At 39.8% G+C, this 24,772-nt stretch overlaps 1 protein-coding gene across 1 annotated transcript; it reads right to left on the minus strand.

Annotated features, from left to right (window-relative positions):
- Window positions 1-2,638: 2,638 nt before the first annotated feature.
- Window positions 2,639-7,953, minus strand: LOC143855017 (cysteine-rich receptor-like protein kinase 10). Its single transcript, XM_077365175.1, has 7 exons — window positions 6,482-7,953; window positions 4,840-4,974; window positions 4,558-4,763; window positions 4,263-4,473; window positions 3,513-3,753; window positions 3,161-3,311; window positions 2,639-3,064 (listed from the first exon to the last, which is right to left on the minus strand). The coding sequence occupies exons 1-7, from the start codon at window positions 7,881-7,883 to the stop codon at window positions 2,753-2,755; spliced, it is 2,658 nt and encodes an 885-aa protein (XP_077221290.1). The 5' UTR covers window positions 7,884-7,953; the 3' UTR covers window positions 2,639-2,752.
- Between the last annotated feature and the right edge of the window lie 16,819 nt (window positions 7,954-24,772).

A 24,772-nucleotide genomic window follows, 5' to 3' on the forward strand; every position in this document is an offset into this window, starting at 1 on the left:
AGTAGCAAAAAAAAAAAAATTTATTCATTATTAAATTTCGGCAGAAATTACGGGGAAATATTAAATTAATATAAAAAAACAGATTTTTTGTGTCAAATTTCGAAATAAATGACCATTTCGGTTTTGTGTGGTTTTCGGTGTCGGTCTCGGATTTCGGTCGAAATTTAAAACCATGCTCATCAGGCTGGGGCTAAATGTGCGACAACCTGGATATCCTAAGATAAACGCTCCAGACTGTAGTAGAATGAGAGCAGGTCAAGCTTCTCATATATAGTATGAACTTCTTATGGCATGATTTCTTTGAAGTCCATACATTCAACTATGTATCCGAAATTTCCAATTTACCAATTAAGATATAATGCAAATGGAATGTTGAGAGAGAGAGAGAGAGAGAGAGAGAGAATGGCAGGGTCAAATCCCGAGTCAAGTGGAGCCATGAGAACTAGGATATTTGATTCATGGAAACATGACTTAGAAATGAAAGACATAGTTTCTTAGGGCACGGTAGGTGGGCCATATCACAAATAATCAAATCCACCGAAAGATCGAATGCATTTGCGCCTCCATTTGTTCATTGTTGACTATTGCTCGTGACCATAATTAGCAAAACGTGAATCAGACCAAAAAAAAATGGGACGGTAAAAATAAGATCAGTTTAATATGGTACTGGTTTAAGAGTAAAAAGACGGTCAAATACACGGAAACTCAAAAAAAAAAAAAAAAACAATTAACATTTTTAAAATTGCGAAATGATAAATTCGCCCCTTTTCCTTACTTTGGACAGTCAGCTGGAGTGTATATGAGAGAGCCCACACAGGCTCACTTTTTAGCAAATTTTTTCTTACTCACTTAATTCATTTGAAGTGGCTGCTCTCACATGTAACAGCTAGCTGCAAAATGCCTGGGGTGGGATCAAAATCCCACCTCTTGGGGTGGCAAACACTCCGGCATTTTCCTCCTCTAACTATGCCCCGGTGTCAATTTCTGCCCCCGACTCGGTGTTTTTTTTGCCCCAAATGTGGTAATATGTGAAGTTGGAATCTGATTCCGATTCCAACACATGATCCGACAATCCAGAGTACGGTCGAGTTGGGAAAAGTAGGGTCGTATCCGGAAAAAGCACGACCGGACGATTTTCTGACATGACCAGATATTTTCCGACATTCCCACTTTTGTTGTATTAGTATAGGACTATAGGAAGATGTGAGATAACTTTTATCAGTCACATTTATGAGGTAAATCCACTATTGCTTTTGGAATGTAAGAATGTTGACTTTTCGTGTGCTTAATCAACTAATTTGGGTGCTATGAAATGTAACCTTGCTTATGGAAAGGGAGATCACCAGGGTGTTTAGGGGTCTGGTAAAAACTCTGCATTACTTCTTCATTAAGGTGATAGCACTTACCATTATATTGCATGGGTTAGGGTTCTACCCTCAGTGGATGGTTTATGGCGGGGGTGGACTGAGTGTGCTTCAGTGGAAAGCAGAGGCAGACCGTTGCTAGGTCACGAGCAAGTTTTTAAATTTCGACCGAAATCTAAAATTTTGGGTTTCGGTTGAGGCCGAAACCGAAATGGGGTAAACTTGAAATGTTACAAAATTTCAAGCGAAATTTTGAAATTTCAATCGAAAAATGTTTTCCTCGAAATTTTGTGCCGAAATTTACGGAATATCACCAAAACATTTGGCTTTATTCATTATTTAATATTATCCCATAATTTCATCCGAAATTACTGAAATTTTGGCCAAAATTTTAGGAATTTCGCTGAAATTTTGTAGGGGATCAAATATTACGTTATTTGATTTCGAGAGATTTTTTTGCTGAAATTTCGGTTTCGCTGAGGACCGAAACGCATTAAGAAACCGAAATTTAAAACCATGGTCACGAGACCCGCCTATGGAGGGTTACTTTAAGCTGAACTTCGATGGTTTCAGTTTGGGGAATCCAGGGCCGACAAAGAGTGGGTGGTCTTCTTCGTGATTATGGAGGCAAGATAAGTTCGGTGTTCCCAATCCCCATTGGGATTGTAGAGTCCAATGAGGTGGAGATAAGAGTTTCTCATCAAGTAATAAGGTTGATTGATCATAATATCCTTGATCAGGTTATAGTCGAAGGGGATTCCCTTAATTTCATAAATTGGTTGAAGGGAAGTTTCCCTCTTCCTTGGTGGTTTGCATACTAGATTGATGAGATTTTGGATCGAGTAGAGGGATTCTCCATCTCTTTCGATCAAGTAAGAAGATCAATGAATAATGAGGCAGATCAGCTAGAGTTAAAGGAGCCTCTTGGACGGCATTGGAAATGTCTGATTTCCTCTCTTGATGTGTGTTGTCTTGTATGCTTTGTTTTTATTTTCTATTTTTTGGTTGTGGCTTGATCATCTCGGGCTAATCCCCCAGTTTTCTTTTCATTATAATATAATTCTTTCCATTAAAAAGAATTTGACTTATAGATAAAATAGGGATGATAAAAAGTTACGTAAGTGCTCTTATTAAGTATGTCAATTAAATTATTCACATCAGAGTAGCTCTTTATGAATGCAAAATCAGGGTGTTGAGTTCTCATTTCTTATCGAAACAACATCCCACCACAACACCTCCCCCAACTACAAACATGTTCACGATACAACAAAAGATCACAGACGAAAATGTGTATCATTTTCTTGAGTTTTTCTTTCATTTTTCTGCTGTGACATTCAACAATATATATTAATTACAAGTAGGCCCCATACACCCAAATACTTATCGCCTTATCGGGGACCGAAATCAGAGATGGTTAGCTCGTTGAAAGAGTAAGTATTAGCACTTGTACAAGATTGATCCGATAGAAGGACTCCTCTCCCTAGAGTGAAATTTGGAGGTTGTGCAGGTTGAGGAAGTGAAATGGTTTCACTTCCTAACATGAGAACAACGAATGACATGGTGGGTCTATCTGCTGCATTTTCCTGGACACACAGCAACCCGATATGCATGCATCTTGTCACTTCACTTGTCGAACATGATTCCATCAGCAATGGATCAATCAACTCCAAGCTTTTGCCTTCACTCCAAAGTCTCCATGCCTAATTATGTAAAATTTGAAACAAAATGTTAACACCCATAATCTTTAAATAAAAAAATAATGCATAAAACATAAAATAAATTAGGAGAGAACATACATATACAAGAAGGCTTTGACGGTATTCTGTGAGGAACAAACGATTATTCCTTTTCCCACTTACTATCTCTAGCAAGAGAACTCCAAAGCTGAAGACATCGGACTTCACCGAAAATACACCATCCATAGCATATTCTGGGGCCATATATCCACTGTTTGAATTCAAAATATAGGAACGAAGATTAGAAGCTCTAGAAATAGAAACTTAGGGCTGCTATGGTACCCAGTTAACAAATCATTTCTAAAACCATTATAATCATTACTTGCAAATAATCATAATTATGCCAAAACCATTTGTCATTGTTGTATATAATCTTAATATTTTTCTTTCTGAATAATAATAACACACTCACATAGTTCCAACGACTCTTAAGGTATTAGATGGACTTAATGGGTTTCCTCTGAAAATCCTTGCCATCCCAAAATCGGAGATTTTCGGCTTCATCTCATGGTCCAACAGGATATTGCTAGCTTTCAAATCTCTGTGAATGATTCTGAGGCGAGAATCCTCATGAAGATAGAGAAGGCCCCGTGAAATTCCGACTATAATGTGAAGACGTCTTGACCAGTCTAGTTGTGCGCGCTTGCTTTGATCTGGGCACACACACACACCGGAAAAAAAACTTTGTGCATTAGGTTATGCTTAGAGGGTCTCATATGACCATTAATTTATTGGGGAAAGTTATAATCAAAATTCTGTGATATTTTATTTTTTGTACCCCTCAAAGAATCCATCTTGATAAAAAATAAAATAAATAAATAACATGGCAGATACCCAAAATTGTCATATGAAAGATTTTTTTTTTTTTTTTTAATGATATAGGGTATCCCCACCCCAATTTTTAGGGCAGGACTATTGATCCCTACGAATGCGCACAATCGCCCATAAACCACGTGCATTGGGAAAGCTTGGGGGATATTTGAAATCATGTTACTGGGGAGCATGTCCATGACTTTAAGCCAAAGAGCCACACCCGTACAGGTTTGAAGGAAAGAGCCACACCCGTACGGGTTTGAAGGAATCTTGTCCAAGAGGCATTGGATGATTATAAATTTTTAATATTTTAAGAGGGAGTATTCTCCATGTAAGTACTTTTACTAACCATAGAGGAAGCTATCAAGGCTGATATTGGGCATGTATTCATAAACAAGAATCATTTCTTCTGTTTCCATGCAGCAACCCAAGAGCCTCACGAGATTCCTGTGTTGGAGTTTTGCAATTAATTTAACCTCATTCTTGAATTCCCCCATGCCTTGCTCCGAACCTCTCGAAAGTCTTTTCACTGCTACTTCTTTCCCATCTGGTAGAATACCCTGAAAGTTTTTTCATACAAAATTAGGCCTATTTTTGCAAGGGTTTATTAAATTAAACCAGAATACACTAGAAAATCTGATTACCTTATAAACAGGGCCAAATCCACCTTGTCCCAGCTTATAGTCATCTGAGAAGTTATTGGTAGCTTGTTGTAAAGTACTAAAATCGATCAATGGCAGTTCTTGAGTTTTGTCATCATTTTCTCCAAATCCATTTACCTCTATAAAGTTAGTGCTAGTCGGAGGGCCAAAATTTTGTAACAGGACTCCCTGGTTACTTTCTGATATACCTGGATGAACAACGAAGGAGTGTACTCAAAGTTTTAGCTGCTTCACTAATGGTTGAAAAGGAAGCTAGGGATTTACCTTCTCTTTCTCTGTGTGCTCTCCTCATGCATAGATAGTAGACACAAGAAGTTAACAAAATAGCCCCAACTAATGCTGCTACTATGTAACTCTTAACAAAATAGATTACAGCTCTCGATGGTTTCGTTTCTTTCCCTGAATTTAGAAGTAAATATTTTTAATTAGTTGAAATGTACATAGAGTTCCAGCCCATTAATATGTTAAATTAATTTATTTAGTTAGCTTGAGCTATGTAACTCTTATTTTTCTTCCTTTGTGTGTCTGTGTTTTATTTCCATCTCATCTTATCTTTGGAGTGATTAGAGATTTCTCAAGTTTACAAACTGAAAAATTCAAAGTATTTTGAGAGTTATGACAGAGAGTAGGATCTAGAATTAAGAGTTCATTGCTGATGCGGGTGCTTAAGAGGGAAGAAGAACAGAAATAAGAACACAAGATCGAACATAATTTGGCAAATTTCAAGATCGCATGGATGGCCCTTTTCGAGTGCTTAAGAAAATGGGAGCAATGCTCAACCTAATTGATATTCCATCAATTACATAAGTTAATCTAAATCCAAAATCCCCTTCTACCACTGATTTCTATCTATTTAAATTAAAGACAACAAGAGAAAATTCGTTCAAGCTCTTCCACTAGCGAACTTAGGGACTAACATAACATTAATTGCATTGGAACTCACTAACTTTGACTGGTTTGGGAACCTACGGACACAGTCCACTAAAACTGTCATAACTTTCTAACCACTTGTCCAATTTTCGAGAACAAATACTTGATGGAAAGATCTCAAAAAGACCTACAACTTTTGTTTACCACTTTCCGTATTTAGGTCCAAAAATCAAGTTAAAAACGGGCAGCAACATTATTGCGGGAATACATCTTGGAACTCCACTTAAACCCCCTAGGCATGACATGGCTGCCATGTTGGCACTGCATGAATTGCTTTCTAAACCTTTGACTTCATTGTAACACAAGTTCGTAGGGATGTGTAAATATTAGTTTCAAAAGCTTTGAGTGAATAAATTAGTAGGATCTATCACTGATGTATTACGAATTTACGATGTATTCTTCTTAGTCATGGACGTCCCCTTAGGATTGCACACATGGGCCAAAGATTACTATAATTAGATGACCCAGGTCATCCCTATCAAGCACATGGCCAAATATTACTATAAGGTGCGGTCTGTATGTAAGATAGGAATGCTACGAATTGAACTTTTGCTAGGGACCATCGAAGAAGGCATTTTGACGACCAGCTGTTTCATGAAAGATCAGCCATAAGGGATGAATTAAATGAATAAGACAAAATCTGTTTAAAGTGAGCATATGTGGCTGCTCTCATGAAACAGTCAACAGCGAAATGCCTTCTACGATGGTCGCCAGCAAATCCCTTGGAATGATAGTAATCTTTGGGTCCTATCACTTAGGCCATGTTTGGCTGCCATGAATTTTTTTTCCCATGGAATTTTAGTTTATCAATTGGTGAGAGAGGGCTAGGGAGGTGAGAGAAGGAGAGACTAGAAAGGGATGAGTGATAAACTGATATTCCATGGAAAAAAAAAATTCATGGGTGGCAAACGTGACCAATTGTGGAATCATCACAAATCATGTGGTGACATGTGTTTGGCTCAAAGCAAGGACTCACCTCGTGTAGATGTTGGTTGGGAAGGAAAAATCTGTAGTCCAGAGGTGTTGAAGAACGGGAAAGCCTCGTACCTGATGGTGCAACTTGATGAAAAATAACGATATGTGGTTCTCGTGCGGCAACAATTCAAGAGATTATTTGTTAGTATTGCCAAGCAATTTTTGCAATCACCAACACTGAGGTCCCTTGTGCATTGGACCAGACCATATCTCATCTCCGACCGGCTGATTCTAACTCTGTCTGATGCAAACATCAATGTCTGATTTGGGGCCTTGTCCTCCAATTCGGTGAACAAACTTAGTGCATCAAAGTCTGCTCTATCAGGTTGAGAGTTATTATTAAAGTTGGACATGGAGAATCCATCAGTGGTATCCGAAATACCGATGAAACTTCGGTTGGAGTAGCGCAACAGGCACTCATCAAACCATATAATACCTTGCGTCCTGTTAGGGCAATTTGCTATAATTCCACCTCTTGCAAGCTGGAGGCAAGTCTGGCAAGTATCAAAACTAACATCACCTCTGCATAGAGCAAGGCCATAGACAGGGTCTGTGTTTTGACCCAGAGAGAGATCATAGAAACCCAATGGAGGAGTCTTCACGGTTAGATTGGAAAGGAGTTCATTGCGGTTTGAAATAAATAATTGAGAGGCTGGAGAATCATCTGGATCACACTGGTACTGGATAAGTTCAAGATGGGGTTTTGAACCATTAAAGAAAGAGTAGGTCTCGTACCTGATATTGCAACTTGCAGATAAGTATCTCCAACCTTTCCTCCCTAAGCAACATGAATCAATCTTTTTGATCAATTCATTCAAACATTTTCCACAGTCATCGCTGCTAAGATCTTTGGTGCACTGTGCAAGGCCATATATACTCTCAGCTTGTGATTCGTTCGTCCCAAACAGTGATAGCCGAATTTGAACATCTTTAGCTAGATTGGAGATAAAAGCTAGTGATATATTTGGGGAAGTTATAGTCTTGTTGTTGTAAAGGTAGAACCCAGTACTTGTGTCGATGAGTCCCAAAAAGTTTCGATCAGAGTAGCGCAACTGGCAAGATTCGTACCATACAATAGCTTGTTTTGAGTTTGAACAAAATTGAATGATGTCCTTGCTTGCTGTTTGGATGCAACTCTGGCATGCATCTTGGCTAATGTCACCTTGGCATAGGAAGAGGCCGTAGACAAGGTTGGAATTTTCTCCGGCAGTGTCGTTGTTGTACAAGCCCAAAGCAGCTTTGGAGGTTAGAGAAGAAAGGAGGCTATTGAGGTTTGTTTCAAAACTGCTTTGGCTGGCGTAATTATCACCTGTACAATTGAATTTGAAAGGATCGGCACTAACGGTAGTAAGGAAGAGGAGCATGTATGAAATGGAGAGGAGGCTATTGAAGGCAGTATGCATATTGCTTCTCTGTTGGGCTCCAATGAAATGATAAGAGAATACAAAGAAAAGCTGTTTGGTGAAGTTAATGTTTCAATTGGAAAGATATGCAGATTTGCAAAAAAAAAAGGTGGATTAAGTGCCTACAGTTTCAGTTGGGACCACGTTTAACCTTAATAAAAAATAGAGGCAATCTTTTGTTCATTGTATATCTTTGGGTTTGGACTTTGGAGGTTAGGCGGCATAAACCCCACTTGTACTATTTTTTTCATATGAATAACATTTAGGGAGCTGATATTTTCCCCACCTTAAACGGATAAAATACCCCCCCTTAACGGTTTATGTGAGAATGGTTATCTGCTTGAGGATAAATTCACTCCCTTTAATTTCTTTAGGGTTAAAAATGCCAAAGATAAAGAAAAACAGATGCTTATATTCACTTGATGTATTTTCCATGTGAGAGGCATGTAAAATTTTCACATATATAAAACAAACAATTTTGTTGTCAACTTGGGCAATTAATATCACTCACCTAATCCCCCCTGAAAATCAATAAGCACCACTCACTCCTTCAAACACTAGCTTGTAAACTTGAGCCAAAATCAATCTCAATGTGTTGATGACTGGAGCCATTCAAGTATTGGACTTGCCTGGAACTTAACTAGTAGAAGAGTAATACATTTGTGTTTGGTTGTCAACCTCATAGGGTAGCAGTAGGTGCCATTAGTTATTACCAATATAGAGATAAGACAGAGAGAGGTAAGAGAGAGAGGGAGCTAAAAAGCATCACTCCAAGAAATTTAACCAAAATTCCACTGTTAGGCCTAAAATCGGTAACAGATACGGCAGTGACGTAAGAGCTAAGTTGGAGGACCCGAGGAGCCGAAGTGAAGGAGCTAAGTCCTGCACAAGAGCACACGAGGTCAGAAGACCAACCCGGAGTCGTTACCCCGGACAGGCCCTTTGACACTCAAGTCAGTACGAGTAGGAGTGCAGAGCGAGTTTTTAAGAGTGGTAGTTCAGAAGTTATTACCGTTTACTTCGAGCCTTAAGAGGCCTTTTATAGAGAGAGGCCTGGGGTGGTTGGATTACCTACCCCAGGACAGGTGTCGGCCCTCCTGTGGGTTTAGGTTTACGTATTCTTAGCTAATTACCGGATTAGTCCTGGGCCGACGCTGGATTTGTGGTGGGCCATCCGGGGGCCACGTGTCGACAGCTAATTGGCTGCTGTTTTTCATACCCCATCATCCACCATTTTAATTTTGTTGTTTTTGGCTTGGATATTATAAGGAGGGGACCAAGGATGACACATTAGTAGACATGGAATGATTAACTGGAGACATCCCTGGGAGTCTCCAAGAATTCCAATACTATATTGGCAACCATACAAGGAGTTTTGCTAACTTGGCTCCCAGATGCCAAGCAACAGCCCTAAGCCATCCTAAACACAACCTAAGATGAATGATCCAGATTGTACTAGAATAACCATGTCAATCTTCTCATAGTATGAACTTCATATGGCATTATTTTTTCAAAGTCTATACATTCAAACTTCCCAAATTTCCATTTCCAAATTACTGTAGAATTTTTATAAACTAAAGAATATTAGAACACATGAACTGGAGAGGAATTAGAAGAGGCACTAATTATTGACAGTAGAAAACGTCTCCTTTTTTTTCAATCTTATTCATTCCATTCAAAAGTAAATAATAAGAGAACCATATATATAGACATCTGTTTCTTACGTCAAGACTCACACGTTTTCTACAGTTTAACAATCCAAGTAAAACTCTACCGAACTTGCCCACCTATAAAATAGCTCATTATTCTAATCACCTAAAACAAGATAAACATCAAATAAGAAAAGGACTCTCTTGATACTAACTCTTGAACCTTCAAGTAGGGGTGGACATGGTTCGGTTTGGTTCGGTTATGGGCTAAACCCAGAACCGAACCATATATAATCGGTTCCCTGAAATTGGAACCAGAACCGAACCATATATGTATGGAACCGAACCGAACCAGAACCATATATAATCGGTTAGGTTCGGTTCGGTTCTAGGTTTACCCAACCTTCAGCAATGGCCCTGTAACCCCTGTTTACTGTTTATATATGAATAATGAATTACACTTGGTTATTCTGTTCAACATGTGACCGAACCCAACACTTGGTTATTCTGTTCAACATGAATTACACTCGGTTCGGTTCCAATTACACTTGGTAATTGGAAGATCCTAACTGTCAATCAATGGAGTCTCACTTGAAGCTTTAGATCGGATAGCAAGGATCATTTGGTTAGCAGTCCTAGGAAAATCATTTCCATAGAATGATCCTAAACCTCCGATCTATAGAGGTGATACAAGAGTTAGGTTCATTCTATGGAAATGATTTCCGAGGCACAACCAATTTATGTTGTGTCCCAACAAATGAACGGTTTGGATATTCCTATGAAGTGTGTTGTACATTACTTTTTCGAAAATACTAGATTTTAGGGCCACACCCCACACCCTATAAAATCTCGTGGAAATGATATTTCCATCCCCTGCATGAATTAAAACTTATAAGGGGGTGAATTAAAATGGGCGTGGGGTGATTTTATCAAATGAGGAGGTATGGAACTTAAGGACTTAAGGTGAGGGTCGGTTCTCGGTTCGGTTTTCGGTTCCGGAATCCCAAACCCAGAACCGAACCGAATTTGCACCGGTTCCCAGATTTTGAAACCGGAACCGAACCATATAGAAATGGAACCGAACCGAACCGAACCATATGTGCCGGTTCGGTTCGGTTCCTCGGTTCGAACTGAACCATGTCCACCCCTACCTTCAAGCACTTGGAATACCACTGATTCTCATACTCTAAAAAAACGTAAAAGACTGTGGTTAACTTCGATGGAACCCACACGGTTTGAATTACACGTTCCAACAATTACATGCAAAGATATGGCGGAAATAAAAAGTTTGAAGGACAAGTCAATGAAGTTCTTGTTGTCGTTACCGAGAGAGAAGTTCTTGTTGTCGTTACCGAGAGAGAGAGAGAGAGAGAGAGAGAGAGAGAGAGAGCATCTTTATGGCTAGGAATCCAGGGTGAAAACCCGAGTCAAGCAGAAGGATGAGGACTGAGATACTTAATTCATGGAGTCATGAGAAGAAATGAAAGAGATGGTTTCCTACCACACTGTAGCGTGGGTGGGAGAGAGAGCATCTTTATTGCTAGGAATCCAGGGTGAAAACCCGAGTCGAGCAGATGGATGAGGACTGATATACTTAATTCATAGTCATGAGAAGAAATGAAAGAGATGGTTTCCTACCAGACTGTGGTGTGGGTGGGCCATATAAGAAATAATCAAATTCATTGAAAGATCGAATCCATTTTCGAGGGCATTTGCTCCATTGATTAACCATATGGTAGTGCCAATATCATTACCAATTTATCAGATCGAAATGGCCAAAGCTTAAAAATATATTGCATTCAATAACTACGAAAATTTTACATCCATCAGAAAAAATTGACTTTTATAAGGTATTTAATTGTTAAAGGAGCTATTAAAATATATATAGTTAAGGGCCGGTTTGGATACCGCATATTTTCTATTTGGATTTGGAATTGAGTTTTGAATACAAAATGAATAGATCCGGCAGCTTATGTTGAGGGAGACAGAGAGGGAAGGGGGTACTTCCTAATGGAGGGGAGAGGTTGAGGAGCAAATAGGGTGAAGGAAAATGCCAGATCTGTGGATTTCCAATTACTTCTTTCCACAGCATATTTGGAAATCTGATTTTTTTTCACTGTCAATCATTAATTTTCAAATCCAAGGATTTGATCCGGATCCAAATCAGAATGCAAAAGGGCTCCAAATGTAAGAAATCCAAATCAAAATCCTCTCGGCATCCAAACGGGCCCTAAAGAAAGTTTATATTCATAAATTTTAAAGAAACAGAGGGTCACACGCATGTTTTCACATTATACTTACTATGTGTAAATATTAAATATGTGAGGCAACACATTAAAAACATAAGTATTGGGGCGCCCTTTCAGCCAATTTCTGAAAGGACACCCCTCAATTTAGCATTCGTCTTAGTCAATGAGGACTGCTAGACTGAAGGGTGCCCTTGCAGAAATTGAATGAAAGAGCGCCCCCATTGGTTGGGGTTACCAAAGTGCATTTATAACATTTAAAAGTCAGAGAACATTAATTGCACTTTGGTGAAGTACAACCAATGGGGGTGCCCTTTCATCCAATTTAGCAAGGGCGCCCCTCAGTTTAGCAATCCTCTCAGTTAATGAGGATTGCTAGACTGAAGGGCCAGAAATTGGATGAAAGGGCACCCCCATTGGTTGGGGGTTACTAAAGTGCATTTATAGCATTTAAGAGTCCAAGAACATTAATTGCACTTTGGTGAAGAGCAACCAATGGGGGCGCCCTTTCATCCAATTTTTGCAAAGATGCCCCTCAGTTTAGCATTCCTCTTAATGAATATTTATTTTTATAAAGTATTTAAGATCTGTAAAGAAATTTACATAGGGAAATGATATCCCCCCCTCCCCCTTAAATGGATAAAATCCCCCCGCCCTTTAACAGTTTCTGTGAGAATATTTCATTGCTTGAGGTTAAATTCACCCCCTTTAACGTTTTTCTTTGCGTTCAAAACTTACTTAGAACGTTAAAGGGGGGGGGGGATTTTATCAGTCTGAGGGGGAAATATAGAGTGCAACAATGTAACTTTAGTAAGGAGGCGGGACGGGGATGTAATAAATATGACTGGACAGAAGGTACCTAAGAGGGATATCTTTCGCTATCTCTGTTCAATTCTACACAATGAGAGATTGAAGAAGATGTTAACCATAGAATAAGAGCAGGTTGGTTGAAGTGGAAGCTTGTCTCAGAAGTTCTGTGCGACCGTAAAATCCCTACCAAGTTGAAGGAAAAGTTTTATATGGCATCGTGAGGCTAGCCATGGTGTACGGCTCAGAATGTTGGGCCACCAAGAAGCAACGCGTGCATAAAATAAGTATAGCGGAGATACGAATGCTTAGATGGATGTGCGGCCACACAAGGTTAGATAGAATTAAAAATGAAGACATTCGTAAAAAGGTGGGAGTGGCACCAATTGAGGAGAAGATGAGAGAGCACCACTTTAGATGGTTTGGACATATCCAACGTAGGCCTTTAGATGCTCCAGTGAGAAGAGGCGACTCGTGCCAAGTTGATGGAGTAAAAAGAAGTAGGGGCAGACCGAAAACAACTTAGGTAAAAACAGTGAGGAGAGACTTGATAGCGAACATAACAGAGAACATGACCTTGGATAGGATAGAATGGAAGAAATGATCCATGTGAAAGAACCCAACTAAAGCCGGGTAGATTCCTTTCACCTTCTTTAGGAAATTTTTCTAAGGGATTCATTTAGCCGACCCCAACTAGTTCGGGATAGAGGCTTTGTTGAGTTGAGTTGAGTTGAGTAGGGGAGAAAATATCATTGCCCATTTACATATATAAAATATTTTAGTAGATGTGTAGAAATTTAGCTTAATAAGGTATTTAATAATTAAGAAAATTTTACATTTATAATGTTTTAAATAAATCTTAGGGAGTCAAAGGAGACCTTACATTTATAAAGATTTTAATAACCTCGAGGGCCACTAAGTTTTACCATTATATATAGGAGAAATTGTATGGCGGCTGACCGTCAAGTCCGTGAAGTGGTACATCAAACGTATCACCCTCTATATTTGATCCAACAACAGCCCCTTAGAAAGTTTGAAAGTGTGAAAGTGTGCTACTGCTGGATCAAATATCAAGGGTGGTATGACTTTCAGAGTACTTGATGGTCGGGCACCATATAAAAACTCATATATATAGTACAGATTAAAAGCGAGAGAAGTTTCAAAATGTTCAATGCAAGACAATCGAGAAGCTCAATTTTTTTTAGAGAGAGAGAGAGAATTTTGTTAGGCTTTATTGGCCATCCCTCTCTTTCATTTTCCTCCCTTTCATTGTAGTTTACATGGAAAGTGACGGAAGAGAAAACAAATTGCATATGAGAGAGAGACAGAGAGAGACAGAGAGAGAGAGAGAGAGAGAGAGCATTGTACAAATGAGAATTTATACTACGGTATCTGTGCGTAATCAAGGTGCCACCTAAGGGTGTCAATTTTGGCTCAGGCTCGGAAGCTCGCTCGAGCTCGGCTCGAATCCTTAACGAGCCGAGCCGACCCGGCTCACCAGGCTCGTTAAGCTTAACGACCCGAGCCCGATTTAAGCCAGGCTCGGCTCGGCTCGTTAAGGCTCGTTAAGAATTTAATATATTTAAATATATATATTATATATTAATATATACGCTAGAAGGGTTGTCTAGGGAGTGAAAGGGGGAGGCAAAATATGTCACTTCATTTTTGGAACCCCATTTGTTACTTGGACCACCCCCCATAGTGTAAAAAAAGTAGTTAAATTACACTAGATAGGGCTGTCCAGGGAAGATTAGGGGTGTGAACTTAATATAACCCGAGCTCGGTAAGGCTCGCGAGCCTGGCCGAGCCTGACCGAGCCGAGCAGAGCCCGAGCCTGGTTCGAGCCCGAGCCGAGCTTTTGAGCTTAACGAGCCGAGCCAAGCTCGGCTCGTTTACACCCCTAGTGCCACCCTTGATATTTGATCCATCAACAACAACAGCCAACATAATTTAAGGGGCTCTCATCGGTCAAACACCAAGGCCGGCAGATTTGTCCTACACATAGTTAGCAAAACACCATTTTAAACGGCACGTTTTCTTTTGAGAAAAAACGTGTTTTGTAGATTCACCATTTAATTCTGTGTTCAAAACTTCTACAAAAAAAAAAGGGAGATGATACAGTAGGATTATGCGCCCCCTTTAATGTGATTTGTGGGCAGACTTTAATGCTTTTTAGGTCAAAATCACGTTAAAAGGGGGGCACATAATCCTAAGGGGGGGAGGGGCGAAAAAATCATCGCCCAAAAAAAAAATATGTTTTTCATTTCTTTTCTCGCTTTTTTTTAGTGGAAGATGTTTAAAACACGCTTTTTGGCTAACTTTCTAACTTTACCCCGCTTTATTTTGCTAGGGTCCATCGCAAAATGCATTTTGCAAAACGCCTGTTGTATGGGAGAGCCGCCACATAGGCTCACTTTCCAACGGATTTTGTCATTATTCATTAGCTGGCGGCTCTCTCATGCAACAGACGTTCCACGAAATGCCTTTCGAGATAGACCCTAGTAAATCTCAAATTTTAGATATATTAAGAGAAAAGGGTTGTTGTCCTCGAGCATACAAACAGGGGGGTGGGGCCATTGGGGGGATGATCCTAACCATTCATTTGGAAGGCCCCATCATGGATGTGGGGCCTACCAAAAGTCAGCTCCATTGGATCACCAATGGGTGTCCATTTGTGGGGCAAAAAATGGACAGATACTATTTGTCCATAGATCTGTCCATTTTTAGCCCCACAAATGGACACCCTAAGGTGATCCAATGGAGCTGATTTTTGGTGGACACCCTACCCATGAAAGGGCCCATCAAATGAATGCTTTGGATCCCACCCAAAATGTGGCCCACCCTTGTTTCTATGCTCGAGCGCAGCTAAGCTTAGCTGAGCGCGCAACAACTCTATCCTCATATATTAAGTAACTTTTTGGGGGGTTGGGCCTGTTGTTCAAGGTTTAAGGCTTTGTTTCTCAACCTTGAGGTCTTACGTTCGATCCCATCTTACAGATAAAAAAAAAGAAAAGAAAAACGATACGGCATTAAACCCACATCTTTCCTGTCCCATTTTTTTGTCTACTATGATCGCACCCTATTACGTGCAGCTCCCCATATAATTTTGCCTCCAAAGGAATAACAATTCAATGCTATGGATTTAAAAACTAAATGAGAGAGAGAGAGGGTCAATATCCAAATTAAGGAAAAAATTCAAGGCTTTGAATTCAAAAACTCAAAATAATTGGAAGCTGTAAGCTTACAAAACATAAGGAACCTCCAGAGAAACAACGCAAGCCATGAATCTTCAGGGACGATTGACCACTTTAGGTACTAAAATCAACTAAATAAGAGGACTGCTAAGACTTATATGCTTATAAATTATAACAAACGAAACTACAAAGAAATTACCAAAACCATAAGTCTGCATGGAAGATTGACCTCCTCAAATACTGAAACAGACAAAATAAGGTAGTCTTCTAAGGCCAATGGTGCTAGATTAGTCACCCTTCTTAGTCATTGCATGTAGTGAAATGTCGTCGGTCAAATGATGTTTAAAATGCATATAAACACGGAAATCTAAAAGGGTGGCCCACGTTGCCACTTAGAATTTACTTAATCCATATTTAAGAGTCCAAGAACATTAATTGCACTTTGGTGAAGAGCAACCAATGGGGGCGCCCTTTCATCCAATTTTTGCAAAGGTGCCCCTTAGTTTAGCATTCCTCTTAATGAATATTTATTTTTATAAAGTATTTAAGATCTGTAAAGAAATTTACATAGGGAAATGATATCCCTCCCTCCCCCTTAAATGGATAAAATCCCCCCGCCCTTTAACGGTTTCTGTGAGAATATTTCATTGCTTGAGGATAAATTCACCCCCTTTAACGTTTTTCTTTGCGTTCAAAACTTACTTAGAACGTTAAAGGGGGGGATTTTATTAGTCTGAGAGGGAAATATATAGTGCAACAATGTAACTTTAGTAAGGAGGCAGGACGGGGATGTAGTAAATATGACTGGATAGCAGGTACCTAAGAGGGATATATTTCGCTATCTTTGTTCAATTCTACTCAATGAGAGATTAAAGAAGATATTAACCATAGAATAAGACCAGGTTGGTTGAAGTGGAAGCTTGTCTCAGAAGTTCTGTGCGACCGTAAAATTCCTACCAAGTTGAAGGGAAAGTTTTATATGACATCTGTAAGGCTAGCCATGGTGTACAGCTCAGAATGTTGGGGCACCAAGAAGCAACGCGTGCATAAAATAAGTATAGAGGAGATACGAATGCTTAGATGGATGTGCGGCCATACAAGGTTAGATAGAATTAAAAATGAAGACATTCGTAAAAAGGTGGGAGTGACACCAATTGAGGAGAAGATGAGAGAGCACCACTTTAGATGATTTGGACATATCCAATGTAGGCCTTTAGATGCTCTAGTGAGAAGAGGTGACTCGTGCCAAGTTGATGGAGTAAAAAGAAGTAGGGGCAGACCGAAAACAACTTAGGTAAAAACAGTGAGGAAAGACTTGATAGCGAACATAACAGAGAACATGACCTTGGATAGGATAGAATGGAAGAAAATGATCCATGTGGAAAAACCCAACTAAAGCCGGGTAGATTCCTTTCACCTTCTTCAGGAAATTTTTCTAAAGGATTCATTTAGCCGACCCCAACTAGTTCGGGACAGAGGCTTTGTTGAGTTGAGTTGAGTTGAGAGGGGAGAAAATATCATTTCCCATTTACATATATAAAATGTTTTAGTAGATGTGTAGAAATTTTGCTTAATAAGGTATTTAATAATTAATAAAATTTTACATTTATAATGTTTTAAATAAATCTTAGGGAGTCAAAGGAGACCTTACATTTATAAAGATTTTAATAACCTCAAGGGCCACTAAGTTTTACCATTATATATGAGAAATTGTATGGCGGCCGACCATCAAGTCCAGTGAAGTGGTACATCAAACGTATCACCCTCGATATTTGATCCAACAACAGCCTCTTAGAAAGTTTGAAAGTGTGCTACTGCTGGATCAAATATCAAGGGTGGTTTGGCTTTCAGAGTACTTGATGGTCGGGCACCATATAAAAACTCATATATATAGTACAGATTAAAAGCGAGAGAAGTTTCAAAATGTTCAATGCAAGACAATCGAGAAGCTCATTTTTTTTTAGAGAGAGAGAATTTTATTAGGCTTTATTGGCCATCCCTCTCTTTCATTTTCCTCCCTTTCATTGTAGTTTACATGGAAAGTGACGGAAGAGAAAACAAATTGCGTATGAGAGAGAGAGAGCATTGTACAAATGAGAATTTATACTATGGTGTCTGTGCGTAATCAAGGTGCCACCTAAGGGCGTCAATTTTGGCTCGGGCTCGGAAGCTCGCTCGAGCTTGGCTCGAATCCTTAACGAGCCGGCTCGCCAGGATCGTTAAGCTTAACGAGCCGAGCCCAATTTAGGCCAGGCTCGGCTCGGCTCGGCTCAGCTCGTTAAGAATTTAATATATTTAAATATATATATTTAAATATATATATATATATATATATATATATATATATATATATATATTATATACACTAGAAGGGTTGTCTAGGGAGTGAAAGGGGGAGGCAAAATATGTCACTTCATTTTTGGAACCCCATTTGTTACTTGGACCACCCACCATAGTGTAAAAAAAGTAGTTAAATTACACTAGATAGGGCTGTCCAGGGAAGATTATGGGTGTGAACTTAATATAACCCGAGCTCGGTAAGGCTCGCGAGCCTGGCCGAGCCTGACCGAGCCGAGCAGAGCCCGAGCCTGGTTCGAGCCCGAGCCGAGCTTTTGAGCTTAACGAGCTGAGCCGAGCCTGGCCAAGCTCGGGTCGTTTACACCCCTAGTGCCACCCTTGATATTTGATCCATCAACAACAACAGCCAACATAATTTAAGGGGCTCTCATCGGTCAAACCCCAAGGCCGGCATATTTGTCCTACACATAGTTAGCAAAACACCATTTTAAACGGCACGTTTTCTTTTGAGAAAAAACGTGTTTTGTAGATTCACCATTTAATTCTGCGTTCAAAACTTCTACATAAAAAAAAGGGAGATGATACAGTAGGATTATGCGCCCCCTTTAATGTGATTTGTGGGCAGACTTTAATGTTTTTTAAGTCAAAATCACGTTAAAAGGGGGGCACATAATCCTAAGGGGGGGAGGGGCGAAAAAATCATCGCCCAAAAAAAAATATGTTTTTCATTTCTTTTCTCGCTTTTTTTTAGTGGAAGAAGTTTAAAACACGCTTTTTGGGTAACTTTCTAACTTTACCCCGCGTTATTTTGCTAGGGTCCATCGCAAAAGGCATTTCACAGAACGCCTGTTGTATGGGAGAGCCGCCACATAGGCTCACTTTCCAACGGATTTTGTCATTATTCATGAGCTGCCGGCTCTCTCATGCAACAGACGTTCTGCGAAATGCCTTTCGAGATGGACCCTAGTAAATCTCAAATTTTAGATATATTAAGAGAAATGGGTTGTTGCCTCGAGCATAGAAATAGGGGGGTGGGGCCATTGGGGGGATGATCCTAACCATTCATTTGGAAGGCTCCATCATGGATGTGGGGCCTACCAAAAGTCAGCTCCATTGGATCACCAATGGGTGTCCATTTGTGGGGCTAAAAATGGACAGAAACTGTTTGTCCACAGATCTGTCCATTTTTAGCCCCACAAATGGACACCCTAAGGTGATCCAATGGAGCTGATTTTTGGCGGACACCCTACCCATGAAAGGGCCCATCAAATGAATGCTTTGGATCCCACCCGAAATGTGGCCTACCCTTGTTTCTGTGCTCGAGCACAGCTAAGCTTAGCTGAGCGCGCAGCAACTCTATCCTCATATATTAAATAACTTTTTGGTGGGTTGGGCCTGTTGTTCAAGGTTTAAGGCTTTGTTTCTCAACCTTGAGGTCTTAGGTTCGATCCCATCTTACATATAAAAAAAAGAAAAACGATACGGCATTAAACCCACATCTTTCCTGTCCCATTTTTTTGTCTACTATGGTCGCACCCTATTACGTGCAGCTCCGCGTGTACGCCATATAATTTTGCCTCCAAAGGAATAACAATTCAATGCTACGGATTTAAAAACTAAATGAGAGAGAGAGAGAGGGTCAATATCCAAATTAAGGAAAAAAAATTCAAGGCTTTGAATTCAAAAACTCAAAATAATTGGAAGCTGTAAGCTTACAAAACATAAGGAACCTCCAGAGAAACAACCCAAGCCATGAATCTTCAGGGACGATTGACCACTTTAGGTACTAAAATCAACTAAATAAGAGGACTGCTAAGACTTATATGCTTACAAATTATAACAAACGAAACTACAAAGAAATTACCAAAGCCATAAGTCTGCATGGAAGATTGACCTCCTCAAATACTGAAACAGACAAAATAAGTTAGTCTTCGAAGGCCAATGGTGCTAGATTAGTCACCCTTCTTAGTCATTGCATGTAGCGAAATGTCGTCGGTCAAATGATGTTTAAAATGCATATAAACACGGAAATCTAAAAGGGTGGCCCACGTTGCCACTTAGAATTTACTTAATCCATATTTAATATTTTACTAAAATGTGTTTTTGATAATTAAAGGTAAATCCCATTAACACTAATCTCTATTTATAAATATGTGTCTTTGCCTAATTGGAGCACGGCATTAATTAAGACACATTCAAATCTAAGATTTTTTTTTTCGTTGGTCCCTGATCTATTAGATTTCATTGATCTGAGCATCAGGACTGTTAGATTGGAAGATCTTTACAGTGATCAATGATATCGACAGTGGGAGTATTTTTCAATGGACGGATGATGTCAATTGTAAAACATCATCAATTTGATCATCGTGGGTGAAGATAAGATTGATTTTCCATCTTATGGCTTGATTATATTCTAATAGTATCAATGATATCGACAGTGGGAGTATTTTTCAATGGACGGATGATGTCAATTGTAAAACATCATCAATTTGATCATCGTGGGTGAAGATAAGATTGATTTTCCATCTTATGGCTTGATTATATTCTAATAGTTGGTATAAGAGCAACTTTTGAGCTGTGATGAACGATCTTAACGTATTGCTTTGATCTAGGCACGCCGATAAAATCATCACCTGTTTCACAAACAAGAGCAACTAGACCTGGCAGGCAAAAAGTGACTCGGACCCCGGGTCCACGGGCCGGGTCACAAGTCATTAACCCGTTTGAAATTTCAACCCGGCCCGGCCCGGCCCAACCCGTCAAAAAAGGTTCGAGGCGGGTGGCCCTGGAGGTGCCCACGGCTGTCCGTAAAACCCCTAGCAAGGTCGTAAATTTTTTTTTTTTTAGTGTTGTCGACTTCCTCTCTTCGGCTCTTTCTGTCTTTCATGAAAAAAATACAAGTGTTACTTAGGGTTTTGTTTCTCTCGCCCTCTCTTTCTCCGACACAGCCCAACCCTTCGCGGCCATTTTCCACCCTCGGTCACTGTTGTACGATGGCCTCGCCACTCTATGTAAAGAACTACTCCCTCTCTACCTCTCTCTAACTCTCTATCTCTCTCTCTTTCTCTCTCTTTCTCAATACTTCACATGCATTCAAATATCCGAGATTTCCAATTTACCAGTGAAGAAATGTTGCAAATGAAATGGAGAGAGAGAGAGAGTTGCGAATCCAGGGTCAAAACCCGAGTCAAATGGAACGATGAGGACAAGGATATTTAATTCATGGAATCATGTAGGTGGGCCATATCACAAAGAATCAAATCCATTGAAAGATCCAAAGCATTTGCCAGTCTATCTGTTCATTGAACGTAGACCATTACTTGTAATTAGTAAGCAAAACGTTATTCAGATTTCAGGGAAAGAAAGAAAAGACCAACGCATTTGCCAGTCCATCTGTTCGTTGTTGACCACTTGTAACTAGTTAGGAAAACGTGATTCGGACCAGAATTAGAGTTTAATGTGGGGTTTGGCTAGGGTCCATCACAGAAGGCATTTTGCGGATAGGCTGTTGCACGTGAGATAAGCCACATCAAAAACAAAATCTGCTGAAAAGTGAGCCCAGCCGCGAAATGCCTTCTTCGATGGATGCTAGCAAATCCCTTAATATGGTATCGGTATTAGAGTAAAAAGAAGGTCAGATTCACAGAAACACGGAAAGAATGATTTAACATGTTTAAAATTGTGTCATTAATTTACAAAAGGAGTTTGCACTGGTAGGGACAATCGCAGAAAGGCATTTGGTGGCTTACTGTTCCTCGTGAGAGCAACCACACAGGCTCACTTTTCAGTAGATTTTGTCCTATTAGTTCGATTCATCTGAGGTGGCTGCTCTCACATGCAACAGTAAGCCGTGAAATGATTTTCTATGATGGTCCCTAGCAAATCCCTTTGCAAAAAATAAGCTAACATTTTTTTTTTTGGAAATGATTTCGCACTCCAGTGTTTTGATAAACATGGCTCCACTTGTTTGTCCTGTGGCATTTAAAGGGATGTCAGAGGATATTATGGTTCTCAAAAAGCTCTTAAAACTCTTTATATACTACACGACAAACAAGTGAGCGCATGTTTATCAAAACATTCGAGCTCTTAAAACTCTTTATATACTACACGACAAACAAGTGAGCGCATGTTTATCAAAACATTCGAGCGCTGAAATCATTTCCCTTTTTTTTTTTTTTTAAAGAAAGAGAATGAGGCTTTCTTGGTTTTCCACACGAAGGGATGTTAAAGCACCTTCGGTCTGTGTTTGGAATGCTCCTAGTCCGATTCTCCTTTAATGCCCTGTTTAGATTACAAGAAAAACATTTCTTGGGGAAAAAAAATTCTTAGAAAAGTTGTTTCTTTCTACGATTTTGAGGGAAATCATATGATTATGGTTGACTTAGGGGGCAGGGGCGGAGGCACATATAGAATGGGGGGCCCATGGCCCCCCAATGACTAGCAAAATCTCTTTTAAGTTACATGGCCTGCACATGAATGCTTGGATGGTTTAATGGCCATGGCCCCCCGAATGCACCCCCACCCAAGTGTGAATTCCTGGCTCTGCCCCTGCTTAAGGGGATATTATTGTAAATTGAAAGTCCCTTAAGTAAAAATTGAATACGGTTGGTTCAAGTCATCTTTTTTTGTGTATAAAACAGTAAGAAAATTAGAATAAAAATTCATTTCCAAACTTTCCCAGAAAATTCCTACAATCCAAATAGGGCCTAAATGGAATGAGAAAATAATTAAAATAAAATTTTAATTCAAAAAATTTCTAATAAAAATTGCATTCAAACCGTGTTGGGATTTAAATAGCACCTCTTGGGGTGGGAAAGACTAAGGCATTTTCCAACTCTAAATACACCCGGGCGTCAAGTCTGCCTTTGATTGCTTCCATTTTTATTTTTTATTTTTTTTGCACCAAATGCCGGAATCGGTGGAGTTGGAATCTGATCCCGATTCCAACCCATGATTCCGACAATCCAAATGCACCCTCAGAGTCTTGACAATCGAAATAGACTGCCATCCATCTCTTCCATTCTCCTCCATTTCACTTTGGTTGAATTGTAGTTTACCTGGAGAGAAAGAGAAGTGAGAAAAATCAACATGAGAGAGATGAACCCACAGTCCAAAGGAGTCTTTATATGGTGTCCGTGTTTAGCTGTGCGAAATCAAGGTGCCACCCTTGATATTTGATCAAACGACAGCCAACTTATAAGCAGGCCAAGAGAACTGGGGGCTAGAATAATTGATTTATGAAACATGAAATGAGAAGCATGGTCACATATTCCATAGGTTAACACCGACGATTTCACACGTATGGTAGAACACAAGTACGTTGCGATCAAACTAAGTCAATTCAACATTGGCTGAAGAATCAGACCGATAATAACGAAAGAGGTCATGCACAAATCACATACTAAACAAAGTCACTTCATGGTCATCGGCTTAGTCCACACCATATAGGAGAGCACTGTGGTTCCACTAGACACACTATGTCTCATCGGCGGTCAACAGTATCGAAACTTGTTCGAACACAATTCTTGTCGACAGGGCCAACATATTTTTCCCATTGGTGGGATCCACTTGCCAACATATTATTTCCCCACTGGAAGGGTCCACAATTACCAACGTATTATTACCCATTGGCAGGGTGCACAATTTTAACCTAAGGGAACGTTTGGCCACTAGGAATTTCTTTTCATGATAAATCAGGATCTCCAAGGTGGAGATGAAGTGAATTCCCTAAAAATCAAGACACAGAATCCAAAAAATCAGACTATCCGGTGATGAAATGCGGCTAGAAACTAGGAAAAGACCGATCCAATTTCAAGTAGACTTTTTTGTTTCCTAACTTTTAACCACATCTTATAGCTGGAGAGTGTAGTTTCCCGATTCTCTTTCGGGATTTTTAGGAACTTCACCCTCATCTCCACCTTGGAGACCCCAGTTTATCATGAAAAGGGCATTGGCAATGGGTCTAAGAGTCCCAATGGCTCAGCCCTCTCCACCTTATCTTATTGGCATGTGAGGCATGTGAGGATCTTCCACGTCGTCGATCATCCTGAGCCAGTAGTAGCTATGTTTCAACAAGGCATGAGTGCGATGAATTATGGGGTGTCTTGCCCACAATGTATCATGGCATTCCTTGCTGGTAGTCAAACGTTCCCTACGTCTCCACAAGAAATGTCCACAATAAAATATAGCAATTAACATGAAGATACAAGCAGCTCCTATTAAAAAAAGTCAATTTTGCTGGCTTACATTTACATGCTAATAAGTATTTTTCAGTGCCTGATGGGGCGTGCTCATGCATCCCTATGCTGGACCCCACAAGAATTTAAAAAAAAAAAAACCCTAAGGCCAGGTTTGGACACCCACAAGATTTAGATTTGGATTTCTCACATTTGTAGTTATGATTTGGAATTGGATTAGATCCTTTGATTCCAAATCAGCTAAAACAGTGAAAAAAATATTCGATTTTCAAATCTGTTCTACAAGACATTATTAGGAAATCAATATTTGTGGCAATTACCTTCACCCTCGCTGCTCCTCGACCTCGCTGCTGCAACTGCCAAACTCCCCAACCCTCCCCCCCCTCCCCCCTCTCTCTCTCTCTCTCTCTCTCTCTCTCTCTCTCGTGTAGCATGAGCATGAGGATGATTGACGTATTTTGTATCGAAAACTCAGAATCCAAATCCAAATACAAA

This window comes from Tasmannia lanceolata, unplaced genomic scaffold (assembly GCF_043159265.1).
Source record: "Tasmannia lanceolata isolate RefF3 unplaced genomic scaffold, GAP_Taslan_0.1 ptg000020l, whole genome shotgun sequence".
NCBI classification, from domain to species: Eukaryota; Viridiplantae; Streptophyta; class Magnoliopsida; order Canellales; family Winteraceae; genus Tasmannia; species Tasmannia lanceolata.